General features: G+C 49.3%; 1 protein-coding gene across 2 annotated transcripts in view; it reads left to right on the top strand.

Moving 5' to 3' along the window:
• TTLL4 (tubulin tyrosine ligase like 4) overlaps positions 1 to 12,625 on the top strand; it is a 100,876-nt gene extending 88,251 nt beyond the window's left edge. For both annotated transcript variants that reach the window (XM_075317092.1, XM_075317091.1), the window contains 5 exons: positions 1,772 to 1,865; positions 1,978 to 2,188; positions 3,586 to 3,653; positions 11,125 to 11,198; positions 11,991 to 12,625. In XM_075317092.1, the coding sequence (XP_075173207.1) occupies positions 1,772 to 1,865; positions 1,978 to 2,188; positions 3,586 to 3,653; positions 11,125 to 11,198; positions 11,991 to 12,135 (592 nt within the window). In that variant the 3' untranslated portion in view covers positions 12,136 to 12,625. The remainder of the gene's footprint in view (positions 1 to 1,771; positions 1,866 to 1,977; positions 2,189 to 3,585; positions 3,654 to 11,124; positions 11,199 to 11,990) is intronic.
• The last annotated feature ends 287 nt before the right edge of the window (positions 12,626 to 12,912 follow it).

The raw sequence follows: 12,912 nt of genomic DNA, 5'->3' as shown, positions 1-12,912 counted from the left end.
TCAGGTGCCTCCCCCGCCGGGGATCAAGGCACACTCGACCAGAGCTGTCGGTGCCTCTTGGTTTCTCAGGCACCAGGTCACGGCTCAGCAGGTCGGTCAGGCTGCCACTTGGACTAGCCTGCATACCTTTTCAAAGCACTACCAAGTGCATGCTCATGCTTCGGCAGATGCGAGCTTGGACAGACGCATCCTTCAGGCGGCTGTCGCCCATTTGTGAAGTTAGGCTCCGCCTACTTCTCAGTTTTCTGATTATTCCCACCCATGGACTGCTTTGAGACGTCCCAATGTCTGGGTCTCCCATAGGAACGATAAAGAAAAAGAGAATTTTGTTACCGTAAATTTTTTCTTATAGTTCCGTATTGGGAGACCCAGCTCCCTCCCTGTTGCCTGTTGGCAGTTTCTTGTTCTGCGTGGTATCACCGGCTGTTGTCGTGGACAGAGTCTCCGGTTGTTCCGGCTCTTGCTCTGTCTTTACTTGTGGGTGGCTATTCTCCTTCAGCTTTTGCACTAAACTGGCTAGATCTTGTTATCCAGGGGGTGTATATGCTCAGAGGGAGGAGCTACACTTTTGAGTGTAGTACTTTGTGTGTCCTCCGGAGGCAGAAGCTATACACCCAATGTCTGGGTCTCCCATTACAGAACTATAAGAAAAAGAATTTACGGTAAGTAAACAAAATTCTTTTTTTTTTTTGTGGATATAGACATAAAATGCACCCGAAATAGCGAAGCGAAAAATCATTGATACATTCTGCTCCCTGTAACAATGCGCATTGCGTAACCAACCATGGCCGCGTCATAAAGCGGTGGATCGGATCGGAGGGAGACGAGGACATAAAGTTCATGTTTAGAGCTGTCACTATTTAATTTTAGATGCATTGCATTACTTAAGGCCCTGTCACACACAGAGATAAATCTTTGGCAGATCTGTGGTTGCAGTGAAATCATGGACATATTGTTCCATTTGTGCACAGCCACAAACCTGCCACTGATTGTCCACAATATCACTGCAACCACAGATCTGCCGCAGATTTATCTGTGTGTAAAGTGGCCTTTACAGCAGAGGTGGGCAGCAGTTGTACATCTCCCAGGCCAAAAACTAGTACTCTAGCAGGATACAGCTAAACCCCCTCTAAGTGGAGGCATCACAGGTGCAGGAGGAGGAAATCACACACTTCCAAAAAATGGAGGGCGCAATTGCTTGTGTGAACAGCGCTCTATGTAAGCAATCAGTGTGCAGTTTTATCAAGCCCCCTCCATTTTTTGGAAGTTTGTGTGTGATTTGCTCCTTCTGCACCTGTGATGCCTCCACCTAGTGGGGGTTTAGCTGTATCCTGGTAGAGTACTAGTTTTTGGCCTGGGCGATGTACAACTGCAGCCCATCTTTGCTGTATAAGTAATTAATTTTTGGAAGGTATTCCTGTTTTTGTTGCTATTTTTATAATTAGATGCATTGCAACAACAAAAATCACATAACTTTTGCTAAGTAAATGAATTGAAACCTTTTCATGTTCTGGTTTCCAGCTCCTGTGCAGACCGGTGTGTCTCCATGGTTACAGACTACAAACATGGCCAGTGTAGTCTGATGCTGCAGGCATGTATCCTCTCCAGTGACGGGGGAGTGTGCCTGCAGGATCCGGTCACACAGGGTTTGTCTGGAGCCTGTAAGCATGGAGGCACATAGTTCTGCACGGGAGCTGTATACACACAAGGCTAGGTGCAGCTAGATTACATTTGTAGAATAAATCTTGATAGAATTTAATTTTTATTTTAGCGTGTTGGGAAAGGACCACGGTGGTTCTGCGGAGATTGTGAATGAGGAAAAGATGAAGCGGGCACATTACCTCAGCCTGAAGGTGCCGGATAAGGTAACGGAAGCCTTTATAATATTTAATATCGTCTCTGCATCTTTGTAACAGAACAAATCCCACGATGACCTGTGACCTTTAGTCCCGGCGTTAAGATCTGTCCGTCTTTCAGGACTTCTATGCCACAGTCCTGGACCAGCTTACTCCAGAGGACGTGCGGGTCCTAGTGGAGACTGAAGATGAGCTCTCGCGCTGTGGACATTTTGAGCGAGTTTTTCCTTCCGCCATCTCCTCGCGATATTTGCGCTTCTTCGAACAACAACGGTATTTCAATATTCTCACCAACCAGTGGGAGCAGAAATACTACGGCAGCAGAGAGAAAGGTAGGCAGCCGGGGGCCGTCCATAATGGTATGGTAAATCATGCCACACAAAGGTTTCTCCCCCGAGATCATTTAACCCTTTTCTATGTCACGTCATGGGCTTGTGGTGCTGGAGAATGGCTCTTTTCATGTTGTGGTGTAGAGATGGCGTATTCTCAAGACGCGTCCGTCCATGCCATCATACATCTTGCTGCAGCAGTCTGGATCGGCTTTGGCTTTCAGTCCTGGCTGGTTTAACCTCTTGGCTGCCACGGTAAATAGTGACTGCGGCATCTAAGGCATTTGGCAAGAGGAGGGCCCCTTTGGTAATCTCAGCGGCGCCTTTGCAAAGTGATCACAGAATACTGACTTGTTGCATGAGATGAGCCTATTAGATCCTGCCAGGACATATCACTCTGTGCATCTACCACAGCGTAGTGTCACGCAAGCATCAAACCAGAAGACAGCCAATACCTTGTAAATCTAATAAATATGAACTTTTTGTATCGTTGCAAAATAAAAAGGAAATGTGACTGCTTTTCACATTTTTTTTTTTTTTTTAATTTAAATTTTAGAGTCTCAAAAGACTACGAAAATACCATTAAATTATGTTCCCCTTTTTATATAGCAATTATTTCTTACTTTTTGTTTTTCTCTCACACATTATGCCCCCATAGTGTCATGAAATTCAATTGGGAATCGCTACAATATTTTAAAATTCTTTTTTTGTCATTTTGTCTTATTCTGCATGAAAGCTGTAAAGAAAAAAGTCTGAATTGTAAAAAATAGTTCCCCCCTCTGCAATAATAAAAAAAAAAGTATGTAATACTGTGTATACCAGGGTGTGGCTATGTGCACACCTTGCCATTTTTTGTGACTACAAAGATGCAGTGTTTTTGGCTGAGTTTTGCTGCGTTTTTGATCTCTGCGTTTTGCTGCGTTTCCAATGCATTGCATGGGTGGAAAACGCAGAAAAGAATTGACATTACTTTTTTTTTATTTTTTTATTTAAAGCTCAAAAACGCAGCTAAAAAAGTTGTGTGCGGACAGCAAAAAATGAAAATTCATAGGCTTTACTGAGGAAGCAAAGTCATGCAGTTTTGAGCCCCAAAACGCACCCAAAAAACACGCAAAAACGCATTGTGCACACCTAGCCTTAGTTGTCCCACAGGAAACCATTCTTCTCAGGTCTGCATTGAATGTAAAATAAAGTAATATCTTTAAAAATACAGGGATAAAAAGAAATAAAAATGCCCAGTTGCTCTGTTCAGTCTCCTGTGTCGTCTGCTTCTTCCAGGGTCTGGGGGGGTGATGGGGGGAGGGGGGGCTGCTCCAGTGGTGGCGCCCCCACTAAGGTACTAATATATGAGATTGTCTCTACAGTTTTTTTTAATTTAATTTTTTTTTTTTCCTGATTAGGACAAGAACTGCTGAGGCGCTTGTGTCTGAAGAACGTTCACACCGGGTCTACTCCACGCTCACCGCCGGTAAGTCTGCAGGGCGCCACTAAGGAAACAAGACCGGGGTTGGATGGATGACTAAGGGAGCGGTGGATTCCCTCTGCATGTGGTTGGTCTCATTTTCGAATAGTGATGGGTGAGCGAGCTCGGTGCTTTTCGATACTGTATTAACCATCCAGCCCTGGGGGTACATTAATTACTCGCTCAAGTATTGCAGGTGCTCGAGCGCCATGCTCGAGTCCCCAAATTGTATGTTTTGCAGCTGTTACACAGCCAATGAACATGCGGGGTTTACCTGCCGTACACTGTAATTTCAGATCTGTGATTGGCCGGCCGCATCGTGTCTTATATAAGACTTGGTGACACAATGCTCAGCACACTGGAAGCAGATCAGGGAGTGTTTGGTGTGAGGAGCAGGCATATAGGCAGGGTTTAATTTCTATGGCAGTAGGGTTTATGTGCACATGTTGAGCATTTAGATGCAGAAATTTCTACTTCTCTTGACAGTAAAACCGCAGCTGCAAAAACACGCTTGTTTTTTTCTTTATTGTTCCTTTGGGAGACCCAAACCATGGGTGTCTAGCTTCTGCCTCCGGAGGACACACAAAGTACTACACTTAAAAGTGTAGCTCCTCCCTCTGAGCTTATACACCCCCTGGTAGCCAGTCCTAGCCAGTTTATCGCTTTGTGTTCAGGAGGCATACATCCACACATGCATTCTCATCTGATTTTTTGTTTTTTGGAAAGAGATTGAAGAAAAGCGGGTCCATGTCTGGACTCCCGGCATTTCCCTTCTCACCCCACTGTCGGCGGTGTTGTTAAGGTTGATTTACAAGGCTGAAGCCTTACATGCCGCGCTCCTTCACCATCCCTCCTGGGCTCTGGCTTGAAGTGGGAGCCAGCACTGTCTCCATGCCTGGCAGGAGTCCGGTCTCCATCCACAGCCCCTTGAGGATTCTGTTGGACCGGAGCACTCATCCCCAGGGACATGGCCCTGCATCTCAGCAGCTAAGTACCTGAGACGTTTATGTTGGGGGTCCCGGTTCTTTATTGTAAGGGGAGAGTATGCTGTATGTGATTGTTTTTAACTTTTCCGGCGGGTTCTCCAGCTTTTGCCTGAGAACTGTGCCGATGGTGCCTGCTTGTCGGCCTCGCCGCTTAAATTTAGGCCCCGGCTTCGCCGGAGGCCTAGTTTCATTTTCCTGCCCTCGCATGTCACTCATGCAGAGGGACAGGTTCGGCTCCTCCCGGCGGCCGTTCTACACAGGGGAGGGACACTCCCCACTGCTGGGGCGTCCCTCCTCCCCTGCAGGTCTCTATAGCCCTCCAGTTCCCGCTCTTTTATAGGAACGCCCCCTAGTCCCGCCCCCTCTCTTCGCTCCAGGGGCTATTTCTCAGGCAGAGTTCACTCTGCTCTGGGACATCCTGCATTCTGCATCTCTGCTGAGGTGCTGCGACTGGGGGACCGGGCTTCGGGATCTGGAGGGCACACAACACTGCGCTCAGCGGTCTGGTAAGCCACAGCCGGTCTCCGGTTGTGGACCTCTGTATATTCTCCCTGGGGTTCATTGTCTGCAAAGCCCCCACTCCAGCAGCATGTGTCACACAAGGAGCAAGGCTCCAAAGCTTGATTCTGCATGCACTGCATGTAAGCTCCTGCTGCCTGAGCCGAGCACCTATCCACATTGTGATGCCTGCTCTAACTTGGCGGTGCCACAGCCTGGAGTCTCACCCCCAGTGGTCTCTCAGGCTGCTGCTGCACCTGTGACTGAACCCCCAGCCTGGGTAGAGTCCTTTTCTAGGTCCATATCCCAGTCATTTGCTGAGTGCATGGGACTTTTGTCCAGGACTTTGATGAATATGCATCAGGCCCCCTCACAGGGTGCCTCTAATACTCTTGACAGAGGATTCCTATCCTCTGACCTCCGTCCATCGGAGCTCACGGAGGATTCATCATCTGATCCCAGACCCCGTCCTTCTAAGGGGTACTTTGCACGCTGCGACATCGCAGGCCGATGCTGCGATGCCGAGCGCGATAGTACCCGCCCCCGTCGCAGCAGCGATTTCCTTGTGATAGCTGCTGTAGCGAACATTATCGCTACGGCAGCTTCACATGGACTCACCTGTCCTGCGACCGTCGCTCTGGCCGGCGACCCGCCTCCTTGTTAAGGGGGCGGGTCGTGCGGCGTCATAGCGACGTCACACGCCAGGCGGCCAATCGGAGCGGAGGGGCGGAGATGAGTGGGATGTAAACATGTAAACAGATCTTAGTGATTTGATTGCTTCCATTAATTCTGTACTGGACCTCAATCCGCCAGTGTCAGAGGAGCAACTCTCTTTGGCAGAAAAACATCCGTTTACCTCGCCTAAGAGAGTGAAGAGTATGTTCTTTAACCACTCCAGTTTTCAGACCGCTGTGACCAAACCCAGGGCCTGTCCTGACAAACGCTTCCCAAAGCGTGGTTCTGATGACCGGTTTCCATTTCCACCTGAGGTGGTCAAGGAGTGGTCTCACTCCCCAAAGGTAGACCCCCCGGTGTCTAGGCTCTCAGCCCGGACCGTTGTGTCGGTGGCTGACGGCACCTCTCTTAAGGATGCCACTGACCGTCAGATTGACCTTCTGGCCAAATCTGTGTATGAAGCTGCGGGGGCCGCGTTTGCCCCGACTTTTGCAGCAGTGTGGGCTCTCAAAGCCATCTCTGCTTCTCTAGAGGAGATGCATTCCCTCACCAAGGAATCTATGCCTGAGATGGTTACCTTAACTGCTCAGGCTTCAGCTTTTTCATCTTATGCCATGTCTGCCATGCTAGAGGCTGCTCACCGCACTGCGGTGGCTTCAGCTAATTCTCTTGCTATCCGCAGGATTTTGTGGCTTCGAGAGTGGAAGGCAGATGCTTCTTCCAAGAAGTTTCTTGCTGGGCTCCCTTTTGCTGGTTCACGGCTGTTTGGTGAACAGCTGGATGAAATCATTAAAGAAGCTACTGGCGGGAAGAGTACTTCCATGCCACAAACTAAGACCAGGAAACCCGCCCAGGGTAGGAATCAATCGAGGTTTCGTTCCTTTCGTTCCTCCAACTGGTCATCCTCTAAGCCTTCCGCCTTGTCCGCTAACTCAGCCAAGGATCAGAAATCCAACTGGTGCCCAAAAGCGCGTCCGCAGAAGACCGCAGGAGGTTCTGCCACTAAGGCAGCTTCCTCATGACTATCTGCCCGCTCAGCCACGTTCTTAGTCGGTGGCAGGCTCTCCCACTTTGGCGACGCTTGGTTTCAACACGTCTCCGATCAGTGGGTGAGAGACATCATATCTCACGGTTACAGGATAGAATTCTCTTCCAGCCCTCCAAACAGATTTTTTCTCTCAACTCCCCCCTGCTCCAAGGCCGCCGCCTTCTCACAGGCCGTGGCGTCCTTGCAGGCAAACAGAGTGATTGTCCCAGTTCCCGTTCAGGAACGGTTCAGAGGTTTTTACTCAAATCTCTTCCTAGTCCCCAAAAAGGACGGTACCTTCCGGCCCATCCTGGATCTCAAGCTTCTCAACAACCATGTTCGGGTGCGGCACTTTCGCATGGAGTCTCTGCGATCAGTCATTGCCTCTATGACCCACGGGGAGTTCCTGGCGTCCATCGACATCAGAGATGCCTATCTACGTGTGCCAATCGCAGTGTCACATCAGCGTTGGTTACGTTTTGCGTTAGAGGATCATTTCCAATTCGTGGCTCTCCCCTTCAGGTTAGCCACGGCCCCTCGGGTATTCACCAAGGTCATGGCGGCAGTGATTGCGGTCCTGCACCTCCAGGGGTTAGCAGTGCTTCCTTATCTGGACGACCTTCTAGTCAAGGCTCCATCCAGCGCAGACTGTCAGCGGAGTGTCTCGCTCACTCTCGCCACTCTAGCCCAATTCGGGTGGATTGTCAATCTTCCCAAATCCACTTTGACTCCGACCCAGAGTCTCACGTACCTAGGGATGCAGTTCGAGACTTTGCCGGCACTTGTGAAGTTGCCCTTAATCAAACAGCAGTCTCTCCGGCTAGCGGTGCGCTCTCTCCTGAGGCCTCGCCGTTATTCCCTCAGGCGCCTGATGCATGTGCTGGGTCAAATGGTGGCCTCCATGGAGGCGGTTCCCTTTGCCCAGTTCCATCTGCGCCCCCTGCAGCTGGACATCCTCCGCTGTTGGGACAAGCGGCCTTCCTCCTTACAGAGGTTAGTGGCTCTGTCGCCACAGACCAGGAGCTCTCTTCAGTGGTGGCTTCGACCCCCCTCTCCCTGTCCCAAGGGAGCTCCTTTCTGGCCCCGTCCTGGGTGATCCTCACCACGGATGCCAGTCTATCCGGCTGGGGAGCGGTATGTCTCCACCACAGAGCGCAGGGCACTTGGACTCCGTCCGAGTCAGCCCTTTCAATCAATGTGCTGGAAACCAGAGCTGTGCTTCTAGCTCTCCTAGCCTTTCACCACCTGTTGGCGGGCAAGCACATCCGAGTCCAGTCAGACAACGCGACAGCGGTTGCCTACATCAATCACCAAGGCGGGACACGCAGCCGCCTGGCAATATTGGAGGTCCAACGCATTCTTCAATGGGCGGAGGACTCAAAGTCCACCATATCCGCAGTCCACATCCCTGGCGTCGAAAACTGGGAGGCAGATTACCTCAGTCGTCAATCCGTGGACGGTGGCGAGTGGTCCCTGCACCCGGCAGTGTTTGTCAATCTGCCGCAAGTGGGGCACTCCGGACGTGGACCTAATGGCATCCCGTCACAACAACAAGGTTCCGGTTTACGTGGCACACTCCCACGATCCTCAGGCCTTCGCCGCGGACGCTCTGGTTCAAGACTGGTCCCAGTTTCGTCTGTCCTACGTGTTTTCCCCTCTAGCTCTCCTGCCCAGAGTCCTGCCCAAGATCAAAATGGAGGGCCGTCGAGTCATCCTCATTGCACCGGACTGGCCCAGGCGAGCTTGGTATCCGGACCTACTCCAACTGTCTGTGGAGATGCCGTGGCATCTTCCGGACCGTCCAGACCTGCTCTCGCAAGGTCCGTTTTTCCTCCCGAATTCTGCGGCACTCAAATTGACGGCGTGGCTCTTGAGTCCTGGATTTTGACGGCTTCTGGTATTCCTCCTGAAGTCATCTCCACTATGACTCGGGCCAGTAAGTCTTCCTCCGCTAAGATCTATCACAGGACTTGGAGAATTTTCCTGTCATGGTGTCGCTCTACCGACCATCCTCCTTGGCCATTCTCTTTACCGACCCTTCTGTCTTTTTTAGAGTCCGGTCTGCAGCTAGGACTGTCCCTCAACTCTCTCAAGGGACAAGTCTCAGCTCTATCAGTGCTGTTCCAGCGGCGTCTCGCTCAGCTGGCTCAGGTCCGCACCTTCATGCAAGGTGCGTCTCACATCATTCCGCCTTACCGGCGGCCCTTGGATCCCTGGGACCTTAACTTGGTCCTCACGGTATTGCAGAAACCCCCCTTTTGAGCCTCTTAGGGAGGTTTCTTTGTATCGTCTTTCTCAAAAGGTGGCCTTTCTAGTTGCCATAACTTCTCTCAGGAGAGTCTGATTTGGCTGCGCTCTCCTCGGAGTCACCTTTTTTGGTTTTTCACCAAGACAAGGTGGTTCTCCGTCCGACCCCGGACTTTCTTCCTAAGGTGGTCTCTCCCTTCCACCTTAACCAGGATATTTCCTTGCCTTCCTTCTGTCCGGCCCCTGTTCATCGCTTTGAGAAAGCGCTGCATACTCTAGATCTGGTGCGTGCTCTCCGGATTTATGTGGCTCGCACCGCTGCGCTTAGGCGGTGCACCTCTTTTTGTGCTAACCACAGGGCGGCGCAAGGGTCTCTCTGCTTCTAAGCTGACCTTGGCCCGTTGGATTAGATCGACCATTTCGGACTCCTACCAGAGTACTCAGGTGCCTCCTCCGCCGCCTTCTTAGTTTTTTCTGTTTATTCCCACCCAGGGACTGCTTTGGAACGTCCCATGGTCTGGGTCTCCCAAAGGAACGATAAAGAAAAAGAGAATTTTGTTACTTACCGTAAATTCTTTTTCTTATAGTTCCTTATTGGGAGACCCAGCACCCTCCCTGTTGCCTGTTGGCAATTTTCTTGTTCCGTGTGTTATCACCGGCTGTTGTCGTGGGCAGAGTCTCCGGTTGTTCCGGTTCTTGCTCTATCTCTACTTGTGGGTGGCTATTCTCCTTCAGCTTTTGCACTAAACTGGCTAGGACTGGCTACCAGGGGGTGTATAAGCTCAGAGGGAGGAGCTACACTTTTAAGTGTAGTACTTTGTGTGGCCTCCGGAGGCAGAAGCTATACACCCAATGTCTGGGTCTCCCAATACGGAACTATAAGAAAAAGAATTTACGGTAAGTAACAAAATTCTCTTTTTTTGATAACCAGCAAAGGTAAAGCAGACAGATGTGGGCTGGTATTATCTGGCTAGGAAGGTCCATGTTTTTTGGGCTCTTCCCAGCGTAAAAATAGTCTGCAGCCGCCTCAGAAGTGGCACATCCATTAGATGCTCCAATTCTGGCGCTTCACTTCTCTCTGATTGCCCTGGTGCGCTGGCAATCAGGGTAATATTTTTTGGGTTGATGTCAGCTGACATTAAGCCCAGGAGTTAAAAATGGAGAGGCGTCTATCAGAACTCCCCCATTACAATCCCAGTGAGTAAAAAGAAAAAAAAAACGAAATATTTATTAAAAAACACTCCCCCAGGCTTTCGCTGGTTCATCATATAGTGAAAAAAAAACAAAACGGGGATTCCCGGCGCAGTCTGGGGGTTGCTGCCGTAGTCCACAATTGGAAATCTAAAAGACAAACGAAGAAATATAAACAAGACCCTGTCCCTCGTTCACCAGCTTATTAGAAATCCAGGTTCCCAAGTCTGACGTAGTCCTGCAGTTCCTACAACAGTCCTCAATTACAGAGATCAAATGCTGTGGAGCATCACAACGAGGCTCCATTAGTTCCGAGCAGCCGCCTCTCCCGACTCGCGCTGTGCTCCGTGAGATCCGGGACACTGAGTGGTGACGTCCGAAATGTCGGTGCTCAGAGTCCCGGGTTCAGCAGCTTTTCATCTCCATAATCGAGGAACGTCGTGGGACCTGAAGGACTGCGTTGGACTTGAGAACTTGCTTTTCTAATAAATTGGTGAACGAGGGACTGAGTCTTGTTTTTATTTCTGTTTGTATTTCAGGTTTCTATTTGTGGACTATGGCGGTGCTGCATATTTTATTCTTTATTCCCTGCTCCCCCAGCCCTCCTTAGGAGAGGGAGGGTCTACTGGAAAATTACTGGAGTTCCCCATTGACTTCTATTATAATCGTTACTCAAGTCGAGCCCATCTGAGCGTCTGACGCACTCGATTCGAGTATCGAGCATTTTAGTGCGCGCTCATTACTAGTCTGAAATATCCGGCTTCATGTGAAGCTGCTCTAGGTGCATTGGAGAATTTCATTGCTTTAGATAGAAATGCATTATTAATAATGATAACTACTACTTTTATTTCAGAGGTCACCGCAGAAATCCAGTCCCGGTGGGACGAGTCTCAATGGCTACAGTAAAAGGGACGCCACAAAACCCAGGTATGGGTTTGCAGACATTTGTTATTCATGACGCCATCAGGTTCCCACTTACTGATCACCCCGGGGGGGCCGCAATTTCCAGCCTCTTATTTATAGGAGTTATAACAAATGACACATGTGGGGAATCTCTCCAGTGTGACTTCATGAGAAATCTGACACAGCCCCAACAATGTAGATGGGATTTTGTATTACACTTTGAAGCCTCTGTACATCTATTCTCTTCCTCTGGCCCGCTCTTCATTTTGGCTGCAGTGATGACATCATTAATATAGCGCTGCAGCCAATCACGAAGATCAGATCAGAAGATGGCTGATGTCATGCTACATAAGAGGTGCTGAGCTCAGTGATTGGCTGCAGTGCAATAGTCGTGATGTCATCACTGCATTCAGTGATTGGCTGTAGTTGTGATGTCATTGCTATTCCCAGAACATAGACTGGAGCAATGGTGGACCCATTTTAATTAAAATTAGTGCCATCTATTGGGGACTATCTTTTAAAAAAGTAGAAAGCCCCTTTAAATGAGCATTTGTCCTATATAGCCATTAATGCTCCACTGCTCTGACTTCATTGTACGGATATGAGACCACCTCTGTGCGAGTTCTGCCTACATTTGTATCCTGGATATACATATAATGTGATCTGGAAAGGAAAAGACCATTAGGGGACGCTACATTAAACCTGTCGAGTGTTGTAATATTATGTGTAAAAATGCTGTAAGTGTAATAGAACAGTCTTATTTTAATTATTTATTTGTGTGTTGTTTTTTTTTTCATTTTTTTTCTCTCTCCGCAGATTGCTTCTTTATCCAGAGGAGCAGCTGAAACCATTCAAGACGTCCCCCCTCCATCACAGTCCTGTGATCCCTCCGCAGCAGGAGCGCAGCCCCGTCCTCTCTCGCATTCTGTCCAGTGCACCGGAATCTGCCTTGGTCATGTGATGAGCGGCGTCTCCACCTGCCGCTGCTGCTCCTACTCAAAATCTACCTCAACGGATGATGAGTTTTACCGTGGACGCTGACCAATGAATCTGTGACTCGGGGTGCAGGTCCCGGGGCTCGCAGGTCTGGGGAGGCCTTGCTGGGCCATCGCTGTGCTTCCAGAAGAAAACGCAATACCGCAAGGAGCAATCCAAGATGCATCTATTTTTCTAAAGTGTTAAGTGCCTGGAATGAAAGTGTCCGATGAGAGTTGTGCTGCCTTTTTTAATGTTGAGCAGTACAAAACTTTTCACCTTCTGGGTTATAGGAACCAACCGGTCCTGGAATTGTCCTATTCCTCTCACATTGGGGGTCTTGGGTCTGTGCACATCCTCGTTCACAATTTCAGGATGACCTCTGTTCTGCTGTTTGAGTTTTTAGTTTTCTTTGCCAAAATAATATATTGTTAATAAATGATGACAAAACTGCCGCAAGAGCTGACGCTTCTTACTCAGGCGGGTGCCCCTCCAACAGCCCTATGAGGTCCAGTCGTTAAATGGGGCGGTTATAAGGGGACCCTTGAAATCCAGGGTCGAGACTTATGGTGTCGGGTTGCTCAAATGCAAAAAAAATGAAGTGACGCATTAAATGCATTCATAGTTTACTGTTAGATTTTGTTTTAGCGTCATCCAAGTCATCACTTCATGGCTGAAGATGAGTCCTCAATATTGGGATTATATGCACAGGGAATTCTCTGCGCAGTGCGATCTCAAGCCACGTGGCAAGGAGTCACTGGAT

This window comes from Anomaloglossus baeobatrachus, chromosome 7 (genome assembly GCF_048569485.1).
Source record: "Anomaloglossus baeobatrachus isolate aAnoBae1 chromosome 7, aAnoBae1.hap1, whole genome shotgun sequence".
NCBI lineage: Eukaryota > Metazoa > Chordata > Amphibia > Anura > Aromobatidae > Anomaloglossus > Anomaloglossus baeobatrachus.
This window is presented reverse-complemented; position numbering and strand designations above follow the sequence as displayed.